General features: G+C 37.5%; 1 protein-coding gene across 2 annotated transcripts in view; it reads left to right on the forward strand.

Moving 5' to 3' along the window:
* LOC150088665 (ectonucleoside triphosphate diphosphohydrolase 5-like) overlaps nt 1-27,325 on the forward strand; it is a 188,671-nt gene that overhangs the window by 78,001 nt on the left and 83,345 nt on the right. For both annotated transcript variants that reach the window (XM_090369615.1, XM_090369614.1), the window contains exons 2-3: nt 3,611-3,748; nt 16,560-16,835. In XM_090369615.1, the coding sequence (XP_090225741.1) occupies nt 16,613-16,835 (223 nt within the window). In that variant the 5' untranslated portion in view covers nt 3,611-3,748; nt 16,560-16,612. The remainder of the gene's footprint in view (nt 1-3,610; nt 3,749-16,559; nt 16,836-27,325) is intronic.

The following is a 27,325-nucleotide window of genomic DNA, read 5'->3' on the forward strand; positions in this document are numbered from 1 at the left end:
TTTTTTTTTTCTTTCACAACTAAGAGTTCTAGATAAACTAGACAGATGGGCACAAAAATGGTGGAAATTGAAGCTTAACTCCTGATAAATGAAAAGTACTGCATTTGGGTAATAGTGGTAATTCCATACTAATGTGTGATTTGGGTAGCACTAGACTAAAGGTAGTTAGTAGTAGAGGCATGTGATGCAAGAAAGCAAGCTTATGTACCATCAGCTAAAAAAAAAAAAAAACCTCCCTCTAAACGTTTGTCCAGTTTCTCTTTGATGGAAGGTTGTTCCGGCAATCAACTACCCGCTGGCTAAAGGCAAATTTCCACACATCTATTCTACAACTGTCTTTCCTCAATGTGAATTTATGCACCTTTAGGTTCGTAATCTGAGCAAGCAGAAGAATCCCATCAGCATTGAGCCTGCTCAACCCCATTCAATACCTTATACACCTCAATCAAATCACCTTGCAGGCGCCTAATCTCCAGATTCTGCAATTTGCAGAACTTAGCTTTTCTTGGTAAGAGGACTCCTTCGTTCCCATCACCAATCTTGTTGCCCTTCTCTGCACACTCTCAAGCAACTCTACATCCTTCCTAAAATGAGGCCTCCAGACCTGTACGCGGTACTTGAGGCGTGGCCTGGCCGTTGCCTTACACAAAGAGATAATCACCTCCTTCCTTTTTCTTTACTAGCAAAATTCCTGTATATCACTGACAATACCCCATGACCTGCTCCGGCAGCCTGTCGCACTACTCAGAAAACTTCATATCTGACTGCACAATTACTCCCAGATCTTTTTCATTTTCTACCACCCTAAGTGTAGTACCATACAGTTGGTATGTTTCTCTGGGGTTACTTCTACCCATATGCAGTACTTTGCATATGTCAATGTTAAACTTCAGTTACGACTTTTCAACCCCTCTGCCCAACTTTTCCAGATCCTGTTGCAGTAACACAATGCCATTACTGTTATTAACAACTCTGCCAACCTTTGTATCATGTGTTGATAGTGAAAAAAGGTTAAGGTTAATTGTACATTCTGACATGTTCTCTATGTGGTGCAAAGCTGCTAGAAAAACTCATAGGGCTTCACTACGTCTGCTTATAACATGCCTATGGTATTTGTTTTTTCATGATATAGCAACCACATTATAAGATGAAGAATCATATTTTTATTACATGACTATGTTTAAGGGAAATGTATGTTTTAATTTTTTTAGTAATTTCTTTATTATTTAAAAATAGGGTGTATCCATATTTGAAATTTTTTTTTAAAAAATTGTTAATTTCAGCAGTTGAGGCTAGCAATAAAAATCACAGCGTAACAGACTTATACATTCATTTTTACTGTAAATACTTCTGTGTATAATGTATTTTTAATATTTTTATTTTTGTGTTCATGTTTTTTTTTTTATCATTTCATCATATCAGTTTAAACTGGGAAGGTCCAACTTTTTTCTTTTTATGCTGGGGCCAAAACAGATAAAAATGCTAAAGATGTAGTTAATTGGCATTTCTGTAAGGTAAAACAGTGTATATATTTTTCTATGTATAAAAGTTAGAATAATGTTTTGCTCATATCAAGCAAGTTCCCTTTTTAGGAATTTGCTTGATGTGAGCAAATTTCTAAGTAGAAGGAAAAACTAGTGGAATAAGAAATTGTAAAAAGGCAATACAGATTAGAAGTGAGCACAGGTTTCGATAATAAGTGGAGAAATGCCATCAGGTCCTACAGCTTTCTCAGCATGAAGACTGACCAGAATTCTTTTAACATCTTTCTCTCAAAAGACCACTGGAGGCATTGCGTGGAGTGTATTTGGTATGGTAGGGGGTGATATACTAAGATTGTTGATTCAAAACTTAAAAGAAAAGTAAGATGTACTAATTCGGCTTTATCTCTAGATGAGGATGCAATAAAACCATCAGGTTGTAACAAAAGAGAGTATAAATGGCCAGAAGTTGTGGCCAATATCTTTGGGAAGAGACCAGAATGCTGAACTACCATTTGGACAAGAAGCACTTTTTCTATTCTTAGCATGTTTGGAATTGAGATTAGGAGCAGAAAATGAAGCTGCAATTTGGATATAGTAAAAGTAAAAAGTAAAGTGCAGCCATTATCAACCCACTGCAGGATGGAAGCCTCCTCAACAATTCATGCTGAGGGAAACGGACCATAATCTGCCACACTGGTCCAGTGCGGGTTGGCAGATCGACCGTATTCAGCAATCAGGGGCTTGAACCCCGGTCTACTCAAAGAGCGTGTGCTACTGCACTCCCGCTCCTGACCACTCGGCTACGGAGGCCTATTTGGATATAAGCCAGTTGTAATATATTACATTCTTATCTTGAACAGTCAGCGTATTTATTGCTAAACCAAGATTTATTTAAAGGACAACAATTTCAGATAAAGGATTTTAGGGTGGAATAAAGGATTTCATCCCTACAATAATTTCACTGACAAGTTCTGAGCAAAAATTTGGATCTGAAGCTGTAAAACAGTAATACAACTAAGGAAAAGAAGAATAGAACTTTCTCAGGTTTTCCCAATTCTCATTCTTGTAATGCCAGATGACCACTGAATGGTCATCTGGCATTACAAGAAAGCAAAGAATGGTTTTGAGAGTGGAGCTCCATTAGAGAAGAGGCCATCACTGAGTTGAGATGCTGAGGGGTTTGTGATTACTAATGACCTCAAATGCTTGTTTATTTACCTACTAGAATATCAGAAAACCCTAACTACATACACCCAACACTTGACTTTTTCCTCACCAACAACCCAAAGTAAGTATACAATGTTAGCAGTCCTCTAGGAACCACAAATCACAACTCAGTCCATATAACTAGAAACTGAAGCTAGTTGGAGTTGTGAATATTAAAATCGCTATGAAAAATTAACTCACTGTCAGGAAAGTTAGACTGGGGAGAGCAGAGTTTCAAAGAAGGAAGTCAGAGTTCTGAATGATTATTAGAGTTGGGAGAATGATGAAGGCAACATATGAATTTTATAGATTGGGATAGAGAGGTTTTAAGCCAGAAGAGATTCCAAACTAGGAAGTTTCAAAGCATTGGGGCCAAACAATTGATATAATATGGTTGTTAAAAATCATGTGGGAACCATTTGGAAATCTCTTGGTGGATGGAAAACTTGGTTTTCACTTCTAAACACACTTTACGTTTTTAATAAATGTAAAATGCCTTTTTGAAATAGAAAGTGTTGGTAATTTTTTCATCCATCATTATATTCCGTACTCATAAACTATTGAATTGGTATTCCATACAGAGCAGTTCATCCAAAGCAAACCTACTCGGTTTGCTTTGCTGACAGGGAATCATTTCTTAGATCCACCACTGGAAGTTTACTAACTTTACCCTGTTGTTAGTCTTCACTTCATTTACATTTCTGGTAGCCAAATTGAAATAAGCAAGCAAGCACATAAATATCTTCCACACAAACAAAGTAAGCAATAAGCACATGCCTTATATGGCATGATAGTGCCCTGCTTATCTTTGGCTTTTTAAATATAATATAAGTTATTATCCTAACAAAAATTGACTTTTTGAGCCTTACAGTTCAGTAAACTCCCAAACATGTGAAACTAAATTGTTATTTTCTTTTCAGATATGCATTTCACCCTGTTTCTTGAGAAACAAAATCCAGTAATTGGCATGATTATGGATTAAAAATCACAGTCATATTTTCATCACAATTCTCTGATGTATATCTGGTTATATTTCCAACTGGAGCTCCACAATCAAGGTAGGTAGGTTTAATTAAATTGTTAATTTTTGGTATTAAGAATTTGTAGACACAGTGTATGTTGCATATTTTAATCAAATATGGAATTCCTGAACAAAATGCTGTTTAAGGCAAGCAGTTTTCTTTGTATGGTATGATAATTTCTGCATTTATTGTGATCAGAATTTTACTTTTACAAGTACAGGCATACCTCGAATAACGAATAGGATGCGTTCCACGAAATTACTTCGTTAAGCGAAACTTCGTTTTCAGAGGTAAAAATACTATGGCCAGAATAGGGATACGTTCCTACTTAAAGAAAATGAAAAGCTTTTTTTTCAGACAAAGAAAAGTTTTATTAAATAAACAGTCAACTTACATACAAAGTGAAATCACATTTTAAAATACGAGTCTAAAGTTGATTGTTTATGCTCTTTTTCTCTTTCATTTAACAATTGCCTATACGGAGTTATTGCATTTAACACTGATCGCTTAACTATAACACTTCTTCCTAAATCAGGATCATTTTCACTAAAAAAATTTAAAACACTTTCAATGTCATTTAAGCACCTTTTTAAATCTTTGGTTGTTAACACTTTTTCGGCAGGAACTTCTTTAACTTCGTCTTATTGCTAACAAGGTTTTCTAAATCTTTCACTGAAAAACCATCATCTTCTGCATTCAATAAATTTCTAATATCCTCTTCATCGACATTTTCGAAACCTATTGATTGAGCCATCTGGATAACTGCATTTATAATTTCTTGGATGTTATTTTCTTCTTCTAGTACAACTTCTGGCCATATTTTGCGCCAAACTCCATTTAAGCATTTCTTAGTGACTTCTTTCCAAGAACTATCAATGTTTTCAATTGCGTTTTAAATGGTGTAGTTTTTCCAAAAAGTTTTAACTGTCATTTCCTCTTTAACCTCTAGTTCAGTTAAACTGCTTAATGTTCGACGCAGATAATAAGCTTTAAATGATGCTATTACTCCCTGATCCAATGGTTGAATCAGGGAAGTTGTGTTTGCTGGAAGAAACACAACTTTGACAGGAATGCATGTGTCCAACGTGTTAAGATCAGTAGGATGTCCCGGAGCATTGTCTAACAACAAAAGAGCTTTTTCTTCAAAGTTATTTTTTTTGACGATACCGTTTTACTTCATGACAAAAGTGGTTAACAAACCAATCAGTAAATAACTCCTTGGTAACCCGCGCTTTTCTATTTGCTTTCCATATTACAGGTAAATTCATTTTTATGTTACCTTTTAACGCCCTCGAATTTTCTGAATGGTAAACTAATAACAATTTTAATTTATAATCGCCAGAGACATTTGATCCAAAGAGTAACGTTAAACGGTCTTTGGCTGCTTTGAACCCAGCAGCTGATTTTTCTTCAATAGAAATGAAGCTTTTTGTTGGTAGCCGTTTCCAGAATAAACCGCTTTCGTCAACATTGAACACCAAATTTGGAAAATTTTCACGTTCAATTATTTCCTTTAGTTTTTCTGGAACCTTATTTGCAGCTTCTGTTAATTTTACACTATGAATCCTGGCCCGTTTTTTAAATTTCTCGAACCAACCACGAGAAGCTCCAAAGGTTTCCCTAATTTCTTCAGTTTGTTTAGATTTCTGGTGATTAAACTGGAATATTTTTTTATGTTAAATGGGGCTTGAAATTGCCGACTTCGTTATATCAAAGCTTCGTTATCAGAGGTAACGTTAACCGAGGTATGCCTGTACATCTGTTGATGAATCCAAATACACATTTCCTGGAAAAGCATATTGAATTTACTGATCCTCAAGTTTAATCCATGAAGCAAGTTTAGTCTGTCACCTAAAGAAATAAACCTTCAAATAAACAAATCATTTCACTGTCATTGTATACATTCACAAACACTTGTACTGAGCCGACCGGGCTAGCTGGGTGGGTAAAGTGCCTGCCTAGCAACCCAAAAGTCGCAGGTTCGAATCCCGCCTCGGGCTTGGATCACAGTAGAAAATGCAAAAAAAAACTTTGGAAGGTGCGTTGTGGCCACAGAAGCTGATGCACCAACAGCTAACAGAAAAAAAACCAAAAAACACTCTACTGATTGTTGAAAAAATTGTTCTTGAAATGGGTTAGTTTATAAACAATTCAAACTCAGGTAAGATGAACTGCTAAGTAGCCAACTCTCTGGGTTAGTGTATGTACAGCTTCTTATATTTATTAAAGAAAGGTGTAATAGTTGCAGTTTGTTTGCAAATGCTCAACTTCAGTAATAGTTTTATTGAAAGTATCTTTGTACTCAGAATTCTTAAGTTTTTAAAGTCAAAATGGCACAGAAATGCAAGGTTTGTGTATTTTATATGATATTGAATCTAATTTGAATAAATTAATTTATACTAATAATTTGTTTCAGTAGCATGTTATCATGAAGACATCAGCCTATGGCCCAAACAGAGGGGGGCCTCCAAAATCACTGTTTCAAAAACTCATTGCTGTTTTTACTAATATTTTGAAGCGATTTTTATCGAAAACTGAACTTTCTATCTGCCAAGGTCAATGAATTTGAAGATTAATTTGAAAATTATGTTTTTTTCAAAAATGGTTCTACCGATTTTGATGACATTTTATATTTAATTCTTCCTTAAATAGTTGAGTTAATTGAAAAAATAATGACTGCCCTTGTATGTAACTGGCTCTGCTGGCATCCTTATGCAGTACAGTAGCAGGGTGAAGGTAGCCACGATCTTATCAACTAGTCTTGAGTGAATGTCCAAGCAGAACTGAGGTGCAGTGGAATAATTCGACAGTTTTTGATTTTAATGAGTGTAAGAACATTAAATATTGAGTGACAGAAGATCACGGAGATCTGAATTAAGTTCGTCTGTCCATGTTCTTCTGTCACCCAATATTTATACATGTTGATGGGCCCCTCTTTCTTTAGATGGGGGCCCCCAAATTCCATTTTGCCTTGGGCCCCATGAAGGTATAACACGCCACTAATTTGTGGATATCTATTAATAATTACTAGAATTTGTTTCTGGATATCTATCAACAATCACTATAATTTGTTTTTGAGCTACATGTAAAGAGGATGTACATATGATCCACATATAAAGAGGATGAAAATGGATCAATCCTCTTTAGTGTCAGTCACATCTCTAAAGAGAATCCATCCTCTTTGTCTCCTCCCACCATATTGATTGGTCTTTCCACTGGTCCTCTTGGGAATTGGTGCCCATGGGAACTCTGCCCACGGATGCACCAGTTATGATCTGGTTTATGTCTGTTTTTTTTCTGTTATTGCAATATTCAAGGCCCATCCATGGCATTGATAGATATCATAATCATACCAATGACTTGATTGTTTGGATTGTCCAAATCTGTGTATTTTTCTCCCTAGTTCTTTGTTGTGAAGGTTTCTCTTCACCTGTTTCTCTGTCACTTCATGTAAAAATTTTCTACATGATTTTGTTTTTAATATAACTTACTTTGTGAATTCATTGTTCATTTTCATGTTTCATTGTTCATGTCTCACTTCCATAGAGGGTGATAGGTAATATAGTTGTCATGTGTTTTTAGTTTTAGGTTAGTGGGAATTTGTTTGCCTGACATTTTCTGTAATGAGTAATAGCACACATATCCTCTCTGTTAATCTTGAACTGATATTTAATAAAAGAATTATGTGGTCTAGTGTACCTTTAAGTTGATAACTTTACTTTGTGAATGTTTATTCATTTTTCATGTTGCTTCCGTAGAGGTAATATAGGTAGGATATATAGGTAATGATAGATAATGTAAAAAGGCTTGGGGGGTAATTCTGCAGTCAGATATGAAGTTCTCCAAGCAATGCAGACAGGCTGCCAGTTTCTGTATATCATAAACAAAAATCCAGGCAGCCTGGATTTTTGTTTATGATATACAGGAACTTTGCTAGCAGGGATATGATTATCCCATTTTATAAGGCAATGGTTAGGCTGCATATTCACATTCCCTTGAGTACTGCATACAGGTCTGGCATCCATTCCAGCAAATATAGATCTGCTCTAACGGGTGCAGAGAAAGGCAATGAGATTGGTAAAGGGAATGAAAGGTGGTCTTACCAAGGCAGGCTTCAGTTCTGCAAATTGCAGTGTCTTGAGACTAGGCACCTGCAAGGTGATTTGATCAAGATTTTTAAGGCTTTTAATGGATTGAGCAAGTTCAGTGCTGATGGCATTCTACCTCTTGTTCAGGCTGCACACATGAGAGTCATAAATTCAAATTGAGGAAGGATAGTTACAGGTTAGATGTGAGAAGGTTTGCCTTCAGCCAGCAAGTGGTTGACTGTTGGAACAACCTTCCATCTGCTGTTATGGAGGTGAGTAATTTGAATAAATTCAAGAAAGAACTAGACAAGTTATTGGAGGTGGTGGACAACAGATGTGGGAGTTTTTTTTTTTTGCTGATGCTTTCTTTCTAAACTTGCTTCCTTGAATCATTTTCCAATAATAATAATGGTGCGATAATAATAAGGGCGTGATGGCCCAGTGGTTATGACACTGGACTACCAGCCTGATGAACCCGGGCTCGAGTCCTGTCTTGGCAGAAGCGATTGCGGCTCCATCACGCTGGGAGACCAGTATAATAATAGTAATAAATTATAATTATAATAATAAATTAATAATAATTAAAAAATTAATATATAAATAAACATTGTGGAGAGTCACAGACCCACCTTGGCAGAAGCAAACTATAATAATAGTAATAAATTAGAATTATAATAATAAATTAAAAACAATAAAAAAATTAATAAATAAATAAACATCGTGAAAGTTGTTCCAGTGAACCTACCTACTCCAAGGTCAGAGCGGTGCTTAAGGCAAATTGTGGCATCATCTGGTGTCACTCACGAGAACTACCACTGGACATAAGTCAAAGCTAAACAGGTCCACCTCCATACATGGAAGATGTCGCAGAGAAATATTAATCATACTGCATCAGGTGGCATAGGATAAAGTCACTCGCATTCAGGCCTTAGGCAGAGGGGTCAGTTCGAAAAATCAGAGATGGTCTCCCGTGGAAGACAGTGGGGCAAGTGACGTGTCCCCTGTTTGGCTACCACAAGAGAAGGACAAGACCATCCAGCCCCACCAACCGGAAGTGCTTCCTGTGCAACTGCGCTAGTGACCACCCAGGAAGGAAGAAAACGGCAATGCATGAAGTGGAACATCGAAATGAATATGTACATCATGCAAAGGCATACTACGAAATAACAAAGCTAGAGATTGATATGACAACGTACAGGCCGAGACTACATGCCAAGTGGTTGGAATGAGTCCCGGATATTCAGATCACTGAACAGCGAATAGCAGACCAGAGAAGGACCATCGTCATAAAGAACTTAATAGCTCCTGCAATCTTGCAAAAAATCAAGCAGGACGTGAGCAATCAACTACAAAGAATAAAGAAGATGGTCAATATGGAACCAGAGGAGGAAGAACATACCACTACCAGACCAGAGGAGGAAGAGCAAGAAAAAATACAACCCACAGCAGCGGAAGTGGAAAGAGACACGGTCATGATATCCAGAATAGAAGACAAATAGAAGAAGGCCCTAACAGAATTGAAAGGAATGGACCCCACAAAAACCCACGTGATACCAAAGCAGAGGCCCAATAGAAACTTGTGGAGAGTCACAGACCACCTCAATCAGCAAATAATACCACATTACCTCAACAACAATGATGCAACACTGGAGGCCGTCCACACAGACGTATATTGTGCTGCCATAGCAGCCATTAGGGTTAATGGAAGAGAAACGAGAGACCAGCAGCAGAACTGAAAACAAGGAACTGCCAGCTTTGAACCATCAACGGGGTAATAGGAGTAAGAAACTGATTGGAAAAGTGAAGAGCATCCTCAAGAGAGACAGCGTCCACAGCAAATGTGAGACAAAAAATCAGAGAATAGGAGAGTACTCAGACACACTGAAGCAGCGCCTCCTTGCACTCAGCAAGAGACTACACCAATACAAAGAGGAAAATAAACAACAAAATCTTTGATGAAGACCAAAGAGCCTTCTACAGGAGTCTCAGAGAAGATGGGGAAGAAGGGAATGGCCCACCTGAGCAGAAGACGATTGAGGAGCTCTGGGGCAACATATGGAGCAGAGAAGTAAGACGTAACAGCCAAACTCCCTGGATAGAACTAGAACACAAGAAAACCAAGGACATACAAGAGATGAGAGAGAGTAGGAGATTCGGGAGGAAGAAGTAAAACAGACAATCAGGAACTCTCACAACTGGCAAACTCCAGGAATAGATAATGTCCACAATTACTGGTACAAGAAGCTCACTTGCACACACAAGCACCTTGCAGAGCAGTTCACCTGAATGATAAGGCACCCAGAGACAATCCTGAAGTTTCTCACTCAAGGAATCACATATCTGAAGCCTAAAGATGAAAATACAAGAAACCCGGCAAAATACAGGCCAATCACCTGCCTCCCAATGATGTACAAGATCCTGACCGACCAGCTACACAACCAAGAAGATATCAGAACATAATGGCTGAACAGCAGAAAGGATGCAAACGGCTGAGCAGAGGATGCAACGAGCAATTAACCATAGATACTGCAGCTATAGAGCAAGCCTACAAGAAGCACTGCATCCTGTACAGAGCCTACATCAATTACCACAAGGCCTTTGACTCTGTGCCTCATAGCTGGCTAATAGAGGTGCTGAGCATCTACAAAATTAAATCTGATAGTGACAAACTTCCTAGGAGAAACGATGCCGAAATGGAGTACCACTATTAAGGAGTACCACTAAATGCAAGACCCATGGATTGCACCAGGGAAAATTAGTCAACCGAAACTACCAGCTGCAGACTGATAAAAAGATCAAAGCCATGACAGAGGGAGAGGCCTACAAATACTTGGGGATTATGCAGGCTCAGTAGTTACAGCACAAGGAAATTAAGGCCTGCCTGACCAAAAAAATACCGTCAGAGACTTGGAAGCCTGCTGAACGGAGGGAACACAGTTAAAGCCATAAACACCAATGCAGTCCCAGTGCTAACATACTCCTTCGGGGTCATAGATTGGACTAACATCAAGCTGGAGGATATCATGAGAAAGACAAGGACAATGATGACCAAGAGCCATCAACACCACTCAAAGTCAGTCTTGGAGAGACTGACAATTGCTTGGAAAAGAGGAGGAAGGGGCCTGATAGACCCCATTGAGCAACAGAAAACAGCAATTGCTAACTTGAAGGATTACTTCCAGAAACACACAGCAGCACTCCACCAGGCCATAAGGAAGATAGACAAGCGGTATACCTCACTCAACCGAAGCAATTAGTCCCCTCCCATCCAGAAGGCACAAAGGAAGATACAAGAAACCCAGCAAAATACAGGCCAATTACCTGCCTCCCAACGATGTACAAGATCCTGAACAGCTGCATAACCAAGAAGATATCAGACACTTTGAGAGCCAGAACATAATGACTGAACAACAGAAAGGATGCACAATGAAGCTAGAAAGATGGACAACGAAGACACTCCATGACAGATATTACAATGACGTCAAGATCAATGATCAATGAACAAATTGCTTCCAATGCATGGCTCATGAGCAGGATGCTCTTCCCTGAGACTGAAGGATTTATGCTCGCCATCCAAGACCAGGTAATCAACACCAGAAACTATAGAAAATACATTGCCAAGGAGCCTGGAGTGGCTGGTGACACATGTCGACGATGCCACCTGGCCTCAGAAATGATCCTACACATCACTGCCGGATGCAAGGTGATCACCCAGACTGAGTACATTCGTAGACACGACCAGGTAGCCAGGATAATACATCAGAAGCTAGCAAGGAAATACTAGTTGATCTATGAAAGTGTACCATGCTACAAGTACGAACCCCAGGCAGCACTAGAGATCCCAACCTACAAGCTGTAGTGGGACTGCACCATAATAACAGATAAGACAATACCGCACAACAGATTAGACATAATCCTTGTGGACAAGAAGGAAAAGGCTACCTATCTGATTGACATAGCGGTACCCAACACTGGCAACCTGCAGAAAACCCATGGAGAAAAAATCAGGAAGTACATGAACCTAAGACAGGACGAAACTAAGATCAAAGAGATGTGGCATATGCAACAAGTAACGATCATCATGTCAACTACCGGTATGGTGCCAAAGACCCTACATAACAGCCTAGCAGCAATAGGTCTCCCTGCAAGTAACTCCAGAAAGTCGCAACTCTGAACACCTGTAGAATAGTCAGGGAGCTCCTCGCCCAACAGTAACACCAGATATAACAACCACCACCCAGTTTACTTGATAGTAATACCCGTTACGAGTTGGAACCCCCAATCAGGGAGAAATAATATAAAGAGTAATAATAACAACTACTTACCTTCATTATTTTTTTCAAAGTTTTGGTTATGTATGACTTACAATAAAAATTAACAAGCTGCAATCCATTCTCATTTTAAACAACAAATGGGCACCCAAATACTCTAACTTCAGAATATTGAAATGTACCACCAGTTTCAAGGAACGTGCTAAAAGACAATTTACTTATTAAAATAGCTTAGCCCAAAGCTGGAGAGGAGCTTTGGGCTAAACTGTTTTACTTACTAAGCAATGACTTTCACTTACTTAAGTAGATTTCATATTTGTATGCAAAAACTTGAAGATGTGCATCTAGCATAGTTCCTTTTTTTGGTTTGTTCTATTTTCTTTAGAATAATTTTTCTAGAGCAAGATTGAAGAATAGTAAAAATTCATCTTCCTGTTTTAGACTGTGGTGACTTGTTCATTTTTAGTTTTGACTGTACTTTGATCTTGTCATGCTTAAGTTCACCATACTAATTAGTTTCTTTGGGATTCTAAGTTTTATAATTGTTAGCTGCACTTGTTCTCCCCTTATGCTATCATATACCTTGTTAAAGTCAGTGAAAACATGGATCATAAGTGAATTCCTATCTTTACTCTAAGAGTTGTATTGAGAATATCTGCTGAGATGTTGGCTGATTTATTCTGAAACTGCAATAGTAGTTGGCAACAAGCTCCTCAGCATATGGGGAGCCATTCTTTATAATAATATTTTATAAAGTGTATTTAATAGTGCCTGTAGAGGTCACTATTAAATAAATAAAATTTGAAGTGTCTTTTTCCTCATCTTTACAGTGCAGAGATGGGGACAAGGAAATGAGAAGGGGGTCATAAAAGAATTTATTAATGCAGTTTTCTGAATCTATAGATCATGCAATAGAACATTGAGAGATCACCATGGATATTAATCTTTGCTTCTGTTCTGATAAATAACTAGGTTATTTATCAGAACAGAATAGAAGCAAAGTTGTAATTGTATTTCATAAATATCAATATAAAGGAGCCCAAAGATATTTATAGATTCTGAAACTCTGAAGGCATGGGTTACATATACCAGCCTAAGTATTCAAGCCTTGAATTGGCAATGAAGAATTTTATTCATAAAAAAACATTAAGAAAATTTCCTCTAGATGAATATAATTTGTTATACATGTAACTCAAAAGTAGGTTCAGAATTTATAAGCCTATAACTGTGTATTTGGAACTTAGTAAAACATACCAAACACTGAATTAAATTCATGTTCTTGAAGTATTTACTAGTGATTATAACATCTCAAAATGACTGACACCAGTCATGTGGTAAAGATTCCAGTAGAAGCCGTTATCATGTCCCATTTTCTCTAACATGTCAGATGTTACATGATTAGTTGCAACTTTGATTTTGTTATTCAGTTCATTTAAATTTATTTGTAAGTTTATTAGTGAATGTCAGTAACAAACCTGATCCTTAATGAAGAACCACGGTTAACAATCCAACAGTATGAGGTCCAGAATTGTGTTGCTACAGGATTTGACTGACTGCCTTGTCCTCTGTTGAATTGAAAAGTTTGTATCCAGAAATTCACAGACCTATTGATAAAAATGATTGATGTAACATCTCAGTAGTGTGTACACTGGTAGCTCTTTTGTCATCAGTGGTCTGTGGTAGATGAAAGTTTTCTACTGCATTAAGATACACAACCCTGGCTTTTACCTCAAGGAAAATGGACTATAAACCTTTGCATGACTAATAGCCCAGAACACATTCCCTTGGGATTGCGACACATTAACTCCACAACCTTGTGTTTTTTTTTTGTTTCCCTAGGTTATAATGTATTGGTTAATTACTGTGCCATTCAAATGAAAAATATATTCAGTAGGGCTAGTTTTCAGCTAATACTAATTGGTGGTTTTGTTCAACACAATTTCACAATGACTATGCTACAGTTATAAGAAAGTGGAAGAAGCATTGTATATACTTGCTCACTTAGCAAGTATGTATAGTGTTTATATTCAGTTTATGGGAGAAGCAGCTATTTCAGATATGGTGGCTGCAAAGAACAGTTTTCCAAAATATTGCAAAAAATAATTGAAGAAGATAATGTTTATTGTGGAAAACAGGCTTGTTTTGGAACAGAATGCCCAGAAGAACACTTCAGGGGATGAACGAAAGGTGTCAGAATATAAGGCTATAAAGGATCATGTGATAGTGTTGGGGAGATGCAAAATGGCGATAAGAAGTTAAAGCCTGTTATGATCTATTATACTGAAAATCCAAGGGCATTAAAGGGCTTTCTCAAATTATCCCTGCCTGTTTGTTGGAAGCCGATGAAGGGATGCCAGGGTCGACCCGAGGTATATTGGCGCCCCGGGTGGGAAGGCATTTCTGCACCCCCTTCCAGATAGAAAAAATTTAAGGTGTTTTTATTGGGTTAATATTTTTATTTTTGCTAGAGAAAAGTTAAAAAGACAAATGTAAACACAAAAAAAGACAACCAGAATATTTATAATGTTTTAATTGCCATATTAAATCGTTTTCCTCCCTTCACGAAGCATATATGCCCTCTCAAACCTTTGACGCTCCCCAGTGTCATGTGTCCTCAAAGTGTCAGCACCCTGGGCGACTGCCTAGCTCTGGCCAGCACTGATCTCAGCACTTGTATTTAGTGAATGGTTCACTGGACAACTGCACAGTGAGTTAAGGAATAGTGCAAGTCTTCAGAACACATTGCTATCGTGTAAACTTTATTCAAACACACAAAGGTTTGTTTGTTTTTTGTTCCCCAGGCATGAAAGAACTTCTCCAGCCAGTGGATCAAGGTATGATATTGACATTTAAGACATTTTAGAAAAACTATTACAAAGCTTACTGAGGCAACAAATGTTGAAAACAAAACTACTGTAAAAGAACTTTGGATATTTTTAAAAATTGAACACTCCATAGACATCACAGCTGAAGCCTGGGAAGAGGTGTCTCAGTCATGCATGAATGATATATGAAAAAAAAAATAGTTTCCTCATTTTATGCATTTTGAATATTGAAGCTTGATGATACAATGAAGGAGGATTGCCAACATCTGTAGCTTGCTCAAGAAATTTTCTTTTTTAGTGAAGACAGCAAATGAGGTGGAGTTCTTGGAGTTCCATGAAGAACATCTCTCAAATCAAGGGTTAACAGAGCTGCACAAAGAACTTGGCCTTATTGGTAAAGGTCAAGAGGCAGTATATTTGAGGAAGAACCTTTACAAAAACTGAAAAAAGATATTTTGTTGAGAAACATCAGTAGGATGGAAGAAATTTTAAATGAATTCATGCAATATGATTGAAGCAGAGCACTTCTCAAGTTATGAGACACACAGAGGGCATACTTTACCATTTATTACACATTGCTGGGAGAGAAGAGGAAGGCAGTGACACATCTCACATCTTTAAAATGTTAAAGAGGAACTGATTATTTACACTGCTAAAATTGTTATTAGTATAAGTAGGCAGTACCATGTATTAAATTATTTTATTTCTACCTTTTTTTTATTGTTTCTCTTCTCCAAAGTTGAGTGACATAATAAGAAATGTACATAAACATAATAAAAAATGTACAGAGTACTGGAATGCATTCTCTCATAATTTATGTTACTGTATTTCTTATGGAAAATTCACATCTAAATAACACAGTAGATGAATTCTTGACTTGAAATTTAAAACTCCTCTTGTGTTAGTTGGAGACCAGGTTTATAACTGAAAACCAGTGCTCCTGCTAGTTCTTTTTATAGCCTACTTTCTGTGTATGTGTGTAATATTTAAAAATGTAAAATTTGATTATCTGCACAAATAAATAGAAATAAACACGTCTACCGAAGTCATCAGACAATAAAACATAAGTTTTGTGCAGGTAATATCATACATCTCCATAAGAAGGCTGACAGCAAAATCTAGTGGGAACACCAAAGTCTTTAATTTTAACTTGAATTCTATTAATATTAAAGCCATATTACTTGTATTACCACCACAGAATGATTGAGAGTTTAGTTGTAAAGAACTGTCTGCGATTGGTTAAGAACAAGAAATGAGTTACGATTGCACGTACTTGAGATCTCATTTTCAGTTATGTTACAGATATGGGCATAGTAGGCGAGTCCCCCCTTTTTCCTTGCCAAATTTGCATGTCCACAGTCTTTATTACTCTCTCTGTGGTGCACTATGGCCACAGATTCTGATGCACCTAATAAATCCCCAAACAAACAAACTACTCTATCTGGCAGGTTTTTATTTTGGTTTTTGCTTCAAGTTCTGTATATAGGGCTATTATCATAAATGAGCTGTAGCATTAAATTCTTTTAGAATTATAATGATGCGTAACTGTTTTTGTTATTTTTAATAATTTTTACTTTATTGTATTTTGTTTATTTAATTTGGTAATAAGCTCTCATTTTCTCTCTGCTGAGCTGTGTCAAATAATGTTGTTTTGTGTTTACAGGGGAGTAACAAGAATTCAGACCTAAAATTTGTTTAATAATTACAAAATCACAAATGAAATGCACCATGAAGTGGACATTGTATCCATTAATAACTATTACTGTCGTTGTCCTGCTTGCTTCCATTACCCAAGTTGGCCCTTTTTCTGCAATGAGAAAAGTTGCATCCATGTCAGATAAGGATGGAAACAGCATATTTACAGATCTACATGCTATTATATTTGATGCAGGGAGTACAGGCACCCGGATTCATGTCTTCACCTTTTTTAATAACTCTGGTAAGTTAACTAATTCTAGTAAATTTTTTTTTATTTAATCACATATTTCTCAACTCTTATAAAAATGATGTACTATATTAATTTTCATAGTGATATTTCTGATCTGTATTCCTTAATCAAAATGTATTTATAACAATGCTTTCTGAGTAAAATTGTTAAAGAACTAAAATTAAACATTCTTTATTATTATTTTTTCCATGAAAACAGTATAAGATTTCTTCTGCTAATTCCTTTGAATTAGCAAAAGAATTAAGTTATGATATCGGAAATGGCGGGCTGTAGCTAAAATAATTATAAATTGGTTTATTTTGGAAGCAGGATACAGTTTGGAAGAAAATTTAATTGGCTGGGAAGTATTATCTAGTAGTTATATGGGTAAGATTTAAGATGGAAAATTGTGTGATGAAATTTATCTGTATATATATATGGTCCCTTTTGAGGCTCCAAAAAAAAAATCTAGAAGCTAATGCTAAAGAAAGAAATATATTGGTTGGACAGATTTAAATAGCAGAGTAGGAGATGGCAATTATCTGCAAAGATCTTTTAGGGAAATTTGAAGAGAGAGATAGACATAACAATACAAGGCTGTTTGAATTTTGTGCAAGCCATACACTCTTAATTACAAGCACAATATTTCAGTATGAACAATTTTACATGGTAGGAGCATAATAGAAACACGATAACCACTATTGACTATATAATTATAGAAAAGGATCTTGAACAACGAGTTGAAGATACAAGTGTACATAGATGATTTAAGAATGAAATGCTTGCGATCTTGTAATAAACTAATTAAAATTGTAATTAGTTTCAAAAATAAGAGATATAAATAAAGTCCTAAAAGAAACAAAAACTCAGATTTGCCAGAAACAATCAATTTAGAAACTTTCTTGTTTGGAAAATTAAGTGGCATTCCTAATGTTACCCTTCACCTGAACCATCAGTCAGTATTGAAGCCAAGTGCATTTTGTGTGCACATTACATTAGCAGTAGCAAAGGCACATGATGCAAGAAGCAAGCTTATATAGCATCAGCCAAAAAAAAAACCAAAAAAACCCTTATTTCACCCATCACATGCTCCAAATGTTTGTCAAGTTCTGCTTTGACTCTATTTAAGCTATCAACTTCTACAACAGATGGAAGTTTGACCCAGCAATCAACCAAAAATTCCGCACATCTATCCTACAACCGTCTTTCCTCAATTTGAATTTATGCCCTCTCAGGCAATTATTCTGAGCAAGAGGAAGAATTCCATCTGCATTCAGCATGCTCAAACCATTCAAGGGTTTATATACCTCACTCAGATCACCTTGCAGGTGCCTATTCTCCAGACACTGTAATTTGCAAAACTTAAGCCTTTCTTCGTAAGAGCAACTCTTTGTCCCGTTCACTAATCTTGTTGCCCTTCTCTGTACTCGTCCCAACAGCTGTACATCCTTCTTAAAATGAGGCCTCCAGACCTGTATACAGTACTCAAGGTGTGGCATGACCATTACCTTATACAAGGGGATAATCACCTCCTTATACCTGCTAGAAAAATTCCTGTATATCATTGACAAGACACCATGAGCTACTCTTGCAGACCATCTGCAATGCTCAGAAAACTTCATATCTGACTGCACAATTACCCACCGGTCTTTTTCATTATCTACCACGGTAGGTGTGGTACCAGAGAGTTGATACGTTACTCTAGCATGACTGCTTCCCATATGTAGTACTTTACATTTGTCAATGTTAAACTTCATTTGCCACCTCTCAGCCCATCTGCTGAACTTTTCTAGATCCTGTTGCAGCAGTATACTGTCATTAGTGTCCGTAAAAACCCTGCCAACCTTCATATCATCTGCATCAATATCATTTATAAATACAGAAAACAACAATGGACCTAACACTGAACCCTGAGGGACTCCACTAATAACATTAGTCCACGAAGAACAGTGTCCATTGATTACCACTCTCTGTCTTCTCCCACTCAACCATCCCTCTATCCATAGCAGCAATTAGCCTCCAATGCCACACTGCTCCAATTTTTGCAGCAGTCTTCCATGTGCAACAGTATCAAAGGCTTTTCTAAGATCCAGATATATGATATCAAGGTTATTCTTTGCATCCAGTTCCTTTGTGACTACATGATAGTATCCAATCAAATTAGTCAAACAAGACTTCCCCTTAACAAACCCATGCTGTGTCCGAGCTATAACTGAAGTCTTGTCTAGATGATTCTACAATGTTTCTTTAACCAGTGCCTCTATTAATTTCCCTGGAACAGAAGTTAAACTAACAGGTCTCTAATTACCTGTCTCCCCATTTGATCCTCCTTTGTAGATTGGGGTCACATTTGCACATCTCCAGTCCATGGGTACCTCCCCTGAGTCCAGGGAAGCTCTCATAATTATGGCTACGGGTTTGCTTACTTCCTTTGCCACCTCCTTTAATATAACTGGAGATTCCATCCACCCCAGGTGCCTTTCTTGTGTTTATCTTCAACGATTTCTTCTCCAGTTTAATCTCAGTTATTACAAGATTATCTAGCTTACTGCCAGAGTTGTATTCAACTCTGGCATTCCCCTCCCTGAATAACTCCTCATATGTGAATGTCGATGCAAAATATTTATTTAGTTTGTTAGCTACCTGAGCGAGATCATCAACAGTTGAATCATCGATATCAAGTGGACCAATCTGATTCATCCCCTTCCTTCTAGAGTTTACATAGGTAAAGAACACTTTGCTGTTTTTCTTTGCAACCTTTGCCAAAGATTTCTCGTACTCTTCAGCTCTTCAAAGGAGGTTAGGCAGGTGAAGGCAGATTGCTCTACAGCAGTCTGCCTTCACCTGCCTAACCTCCTGTGTAACTTGGTTACAGACCAGCTTATATCTATCATAGGCTTCTGTGTCACATGTTAATTTATATGTATCCCATGCATTTTTCTTCTCTGTCACATGTCTAATTAGTTTATCCTGACATCCATTTAGGCCTAAATCTTGAACAATATTTCTTTGTTGGTATGAAAAGCGTAGTAGCTTCTAAGATTAATTCTTTGGATGCTTCCCATTTTGAATTTGCTGTTGATAACATCATTAGTTGGCTCCACCGTATAGAATTTTAATACTGTCTCAGCCCACCGTAGTCACCCTTACGAAAGCAAAAATCCTTCCCTTTACCCTTGATGGTAGTTACCTCTTTGAGTAAATCCCACTTCAGCACACTGTGATTACTGCCACCTAGTGGTTCCTTATCTGTGGATTTGTGATGCATGAAGAATCACTACTGATAATCAGATCAAGGGTATTACGCCCTCTAGTTGCCTCCCGAACAAGTTGCAGTAGAAAACAATCATCCAATAAATCCACAAAAGCCTTGCTAGTGTGTGAGTGACCAACCCACAAATTCCAGTCAATATCCGGGAAATTAAAATTCCCCATTAAAAGACACTCTGATTTACTCACCCACTATTTCTCTGCACAATTGTTCATTATATTCATCAGATTCATTAGGCCTATAACACACAGCTACTCTCATTTTTCCTTTCCCACTGCTTATGTCACACCAAATAGACTCAACATTGCATTGTCCACCCACATCAATTGGGTGCACTTCCTTAGATTTTGTGTTTCTTAGCTAACAGCATAACCCCTCCCCCCCTTCCTGTCCTGTCTATCCTTTCTGTACCCATTGTACTCCCCAGATTCCAGTTCTGCACTGCTTATGTCTGTGTGACACTATGTCTCTGATATCCCAACAATATCTGCCTTTGATGTCTTGACTAGCACTTAAGCTCATCGAATTTATTAATTATACTCCTAGCATTGGTGGTGTACATTGAAGTATACGTGCACATGTTTCTACTCTTAGTTACCCAAACACAGCCCATGTATTTACTTGTTCCACTATGACTCCCAGCAGTCCTGGAAATTCCCATTGCCTTGCTTTCCAGGCTGCTGCTCAATTGCATTTCGATAGAAGTAGTGCAAGAATCACTTTTACCTCTGCCAGCAGCTACTGTTAATCTATTAGTCTGTGTATCCCCCCCCCCCAAGCTAGCAGTTTTCCAACCCACCTAACTCTGCCTCGATAGCGTCAACAAATATTCTTGCTCCCTTTCTATTTAAGTGTATCCCATCCCTGTAGAAGCAGCCTCTCCTGTTAACAAGCACAGACCGGGCTGAGAAAAATTCTACCTCTTGAGCCTTGCACAATCTCTCCAGCGCAGAGTTGATTGACAAGGCTCTCATCATATACTCCCTCCTATCGTGTCTGGGCAGAATTACAGACACTTTCAAATTCAACCCTAACTCATGGCTTTTTTTTTTTCAGCATTATCTTGTACTTGTTAAGTAATTCTGCTGGTCTCCTACTCTTCATATCATTAGTGTCAATGTGTATAACAATATCACCCTTTGTGCCCTTAAAGGATGGTGCCTTCGTAGCCAGGTGGGCAGGAGCAGCAGTGCGTAGTACACGTTTCTTGATTAGACCGGGATTCGAGCCCATGACCACCAAATATGGAGGATGCGGAAAGGTCAGGGAATGACCAACGCATATCCCCGGAGCAAAACGGCCCTAGTTGCTAATGCTCCTAAAAACCATACAATAACCCTTAAAGGATGATATCTGCCCTACAACATCATCAACCTTTTCCCCTGGCAAACATACCCTGGTCCTGTTCCATCTATCCTTTTTGCACAATATGTTCCCCGTTTCCCTGACAACCTACAACAACTAGTTCCTTTGGGACCAGCGCATTCTGGTCTTGGGGGTTGCCACTGTGTTGCGTGATGTTCAAGTGCAAGCTCTGGCATTGGTGTGGGCAGCTGAGAGCTTGATGGGACCCTCAATTTAAATCCTTCAAGGGCATCCACCCTGTCCTTCAAGTTCTCATATAAACCCATAACAATGCCGAGTTGGTGCCTGATTTCCTCGCACTCCTTACATCGCGCACACACAAAGACATTCCCCTTGGCAATATCATGTCCCATTCCTGATTGCTCCACAAACATCAAAAAAGCAGTGCATTTCAATAGACTGTGATTCAGAGGACAACCGCCCCCTCAGTTCTCCTCTGAGCCACAGCACATCCACTAGTTTGAACCTTTTGCTTTGCTGCTCTGGTCTGAGTCATGATTTCCATTCAAGTTCAATTAAATTCCAATATAAAATATAACCCTAAACCTATATCCCAATGCAGTTATAACACTATATATATGTATTTCAGTATCGAATATTATCTCCGAGTTACGTTATACGACTTTCTTATTCCCTGTCGACTTATATGTATTAATTTATGATGTTACATTTGTAATAACTTGGTCGCTATACAGTAAACCCCCGCTATTCGTGAGGGTTACGTTCCTGAGAAATGCCGCGAATACTGAAAACTCGAATACTGAGTTATGGCTCCCATAGTAATAAAGGGGTTCCATTCCAAAGTATGAAATATATAAGAAAAACTAGTCTAAAATTTTGTCTATGTATGTATTATATGTACCTTCATAATATGACTATGTACATAGACAGTACATAGTGAAATGCAAGCATATGGCATCAAAATGAAAATAAGAAACAATTTAATATTAATTGTAATATTTATTAGAAATTTCAAACAAATCTTTCAAACCAGCGCCTTTGCTAGCTAAAAAACTTATCCCGCCAGTGCTATCACCAGTTTCGCTAAAGGAGTTTTGCCTTTTCACGAATGTTGAGTGAACTTGAGGGAATTTTATTTTGAGTTCGGTCTTCTATCCACAGATTTAAAGCCTTTTCCATTTTTTCTAATTTAACATCACGAGTTACAGAGCAAATTTTTGAAGCAATTAGCATGTTTTCACGGACACTACGGCGAATTTTTTCTTCCGATTTTTTGATTGATCGTACCATTGACTCATTGATTTTATAATGTTTTGCCACTGAGGAGACACTTTCACCATTAGAAATTTTATCTAATAACTCAATTTTATTTGCTAATGTCATCACCTTTGATATTTTCACATTTCCCTTGTTATTCGTAGCCATATTTTTGTATGAGTTAGAAAGAACTTGTCCACAATAAAGTCATTTTCTTCCGTTAACACACTCAAAAAAGTCTGTTTTACACTGCAAAACAGTAGATTTATCACTTTTGTAAGCATATCAATTTATAAATTGATAAATTTATAAGCATATAAATTAAAAGCAAACGACGAAACCTTCCATGACAAGCGCATAACACATACTGAACAAGGATTAGCGAGAAACATCCATGCTCGCGATTTTGTCCCCCTCTCCCCCCACCCACTGAGTGCTGCTTTGACTGGGAAAGATAATTTTAGCCATGCCCATGTTTTTTATGGCGGAAAATGTTCACGGCGCTTTAAAATTCACATTTTTTTAGATTTCATTTTATATTAAATCAGCGACTGCGAATACAGATACCGTGAATAGCGGGGGTTTACTGTATTTATTTAGTTAAAAAAGTACAATTCAATTGACAATGAAATTTAATAAGATTAATAAATTTTACTGATTAATTGATACTACTATACTCGTTATCTAGTTTTCCATTAAAACTTACGCTATCTAGTTTTCTGTTAAACCTTACGCTAGCACACGTTTTATCTTATAACAATGGTGGCAAGTTACGAACGGTTAATCTACGGACACGAGGTATTATTTACTTTCAAAATCATGCTATCTAAATTCAAAATAAACCACGGCACTTGACTAGGTCTGTAAGCTACTTATAGAAAATAATTTAATCTAACAATTAAGTCAATAAAGCGGCTAAGTATAATTAAAAACTTTTCATTCACGGGAGCTGCAAAACCTGTCCACACGTGGATTTGATACCCCTGCCAATACATTCTCCGTAATCTTCTTTACTAATATTGTTTGTAGTGTTTTCTGGTACTGAGATATAAAAAGTTTGACAATAAAGGGGTTTTTTTTTTTTTTCACTATTGTGTGGAGATATAACGTTCATTAAGTTTATGCCTTACAGCTGTATTGCAAGTTTTGTGAAGAGTGTTTTATGGAAATTTTTCAATGAAAAATCATTGGAATTTTTGAAACTGAATGAATATATCATGGATGTTTTCTTCAAGTCAAAGCAGGTTTATTGGAATGATTCAGTTGTCAAGAAGCAGGCTTTTGAGTGGACTAAGGAGTTTATAGAAGGGAGAATTGATGTGGTGAATGATGCACAGTTAGAATTTCCATGTGCTTTCAAAATAAACAAATATATGGAAAATGTGAGAATATTAGCATTAGTAGAGGCACATAATGCAAGAAAGCAAGCTTATATACCATTAGCCAAAAAAATTAAGTTTAAACTCTTGAATAACTCCTCATGTGAATGTAGATGCAAAATACTCATTTAGTTCAGCAGCTATCTGAGACTGATCACTTTGCAGGTGATAAACCTTTGTATCATCTGCAAACTTTGATATTAAGCTTGATATACCTTCATCAATATCATTGATAAATATAGAAAACAAAAATGGGTCCAACACCGAACCCTGAGGGACACGACTAATAACATTAGTCCACGTAGAGCAGAACCCATTGATTACCACTCTGTCTTCTCCCGCTCAACCATCCTTTTATCCATTATAGCAACTTGCCCTTAATGCCATACTGCTCCAATTTGTACAGTAGTCTTCCATGTGCAACAGTATCAAAAACTTTTACTGAAATCCAAGTATATGATATCAAAATTATTTTTCATTCAGTTCCTTTGTGACCACATCATAGTATCCGATCAAATTGATCAGACAAGACTCCCCTTGACAAACCCATGCTGTGTCTGAATTATTACTGCTGTCTTGTCCAGATGATCCTGCAATGCTTCTTTAACCAGTGACTCCATTTTTTTCCCTGTAACAGAAGTTAAACTAACAGGTCTGTAATTACTTGTGTCACCCTTTGATCCCCCTTTGTGAATTGGAGATACATCTGCACGTCTCCAGTCCATGGGGACTTCCCATGAGTCCAAGAATGCTCTCATAATTATGGCTAAGGGTTTGCTCACTTCCTTTGCCACCTTTAATATAACTGGATAGATCCCATCTACCCCAGGTGCCTTTCTTATGTTTAACTTCAACAACAATTTCTCCTCCACTTTGCTCTCAGTTATTACAAAATCATTTAACTCCCTGTTAGAGTTCGATAAACATCTGGCCCTCTCCGCCTTGAGTAACTCCTCATGTGAATGTAGATGAAAAATACTCATTTAGTTGAGCAGCTATCTGAGAATGATCATCTACAGTTAAACCATTGATATCAAATAGACCAATCTGATTCATCCCCATCCTTTTAGAGTTTATATAAGTAAGAAGTCTTTGCTGTTTTTCTTTGCATCCTTTGCCAAAGATTTTTCATAATCTGCCTTCTCTTGCCTAACTTCCTTTGTGACTTGATTACAGACTAGCTTGTATCTACCATAGGCTTCTGTGTCACCTGACAATTTGTGTATCCCATGCATTTTTCTTCTATGCCACGAGTCTCATTAGTTCATCTTACATCCATTTCGGCCTGAACCTAGAGCAGTATTTCTTAGTTGAAACAAAAAGCCTAGTAGCTTCCAAAGTTACTTGAATGCTTCCGATTTAGAATTTGCTGTTGGTAACATCATCAGTTGGTCCCACTGTATAGAACCTAAAAAATCTCTGAGACCACTGTAGTCACCTTTACGAAAGCAAAATAATATCTGACAGTCAGAATGATAATATCTTGGGTTGAACTTTTAGGGGGATTGTAACCAAAAGCCTCAATTGTAGAGAGTTGTCTACTAAGATGGTCTAAAAAATATGAGCATCCAACAAATGTAAATGAGGCTTGATGTTTGTTTCCAAAACATTCCTGATGTTAGTGAATCACAAATTGGTGAACAATGAGGTTAAAGGCTTAGTGAAAAAAGTAGGTTAATTTTTTTTTAACAATAAAATAGATTTTACTGTATTAATATATATTTTATACATATTGAGTGGTCATCGATCATGCCAGTTATAACTATACATTGGATAGACATCTTAATTTTATCCGATTGCAGAGTTTGTGGTGTAAGTTTGAATTAGCATCTCTTTAGCTTTAGCATTATTAACTTAAAACTCTGGCACAAAAATTAGACTGCATTTTCTTGGCAGGAGGAAAATCACACTTAGCACATATGGGATATCCCCTTGAACACACAGCAGGAATCCCTTTGAGCTGTTGCCATAATTTTCCAGCTGCGAATCAATTTCCTATTTGGTAATGGTCCTATAGCTGTCTACTGATTTTGATTTTAGACATGAAGCAAAACAAAAATCATTGAAGGTAACCTACAACATAATCTATTCACACATCATATCGAAAATAAGATTGTGTCAAACTGGTTGACTGACAGGTACTTCCAGGCCAGTAAAAGGATATAGGCATGCAGACCACATTCCGAAAGCTGTCTTTGGATAGTTTGTGCACTTGTTTCAACACCAGAGGCCATCTTAAAGTCCAATTTTAGATCAGGAGCACTAGCATGGTGATTATGAAGGCATAGCCATTTCAAATAGTAGTAGTAGTAGTAGTAGTGGCACATGATGCAAGAAAGCAAGTGTAGGAGCTTATGCAGCATCAGCCAAAAAAAAAAAAAAAAAAAATCACACCATTCCCTCCAAATGCCTGTCCAGTTCCTCCTTAAATTTATTTAACCTATCAACTTCCACAACGACAGATGGAAGTTTGTTCCAGCAATTAACCACCCGCTGGCTAAAGGCAAATTTCCGCACATCTATTCTACATCTGTCCTTTCTTAATTTGAACTTATGTCCCCGTAGGTTGGTAATCTGAACAAGTGGAAGGATCCCATCAGAATTCAGCATGCTCAACCCATTCAAGGCCTTATAGACCTCAGTCAGATCACCGCGCAGGTGCCTAGTCTCCAGCCACTGCAATTTGTAGAACTTAAGCCTCTCTTGGTAAGAGGATCCCTTCATTCCCCTCACCAATCGTGTTGCTCTTCTCTGTACACGCTCAAGCAAATCTACATCCTTCCTAAAATGAGGCCTCCAGACCTGTACGCAGTACTCAAGGCGTGGCCTGACCATTGCCTTATACAGAGGGACAATCACCTCCTTTTCCCTGCTAGCAAAATTCCTATATATCATTGACAAAACCCCATTACCCGCCCTAGCAGCCTGTCTGCACTGCTCAGAAAACTTCATATCTGACTGCACAATTACTCCCAGGTCTCTTTCATTTTCTACCACCTTAAGTGTAGTACCACACAGTTGGTACGTTTCTCTGGGGTTACTTCTACCCATATGCAGTACTTTGCATTTGTCAAGGTTGAACTTCAGTTGCCACTTCTTAGCCCATCTGCCCAAATTATCTAGATCCTGTTGCAGTAGCACACTGCCATTACTGTCATTAACAACCCTGCCAACCTTTGTGTCATCTGCAAACTTCGACATTAAGCCTGATATACCTTCATCAATATCATTGATAAATACACAAAACAACAGTGGACCCAACACCGAAC

This window comes from Mastigoproctus giganteus, chromosome 3, assembly GCF_048544385.1.
Source record: "Mastigoproctus giganteus isolate SK-2022 chromosome 3, ASM4854438v1, whole genome shotgun sequence".
Lineage (NCBI taxonomy): Eukaryota > Metazoa > Arthropoda > Arachnida > Uropygi > Thelyphonidae > Mastigoproctus > Mastigoproctus giganteus.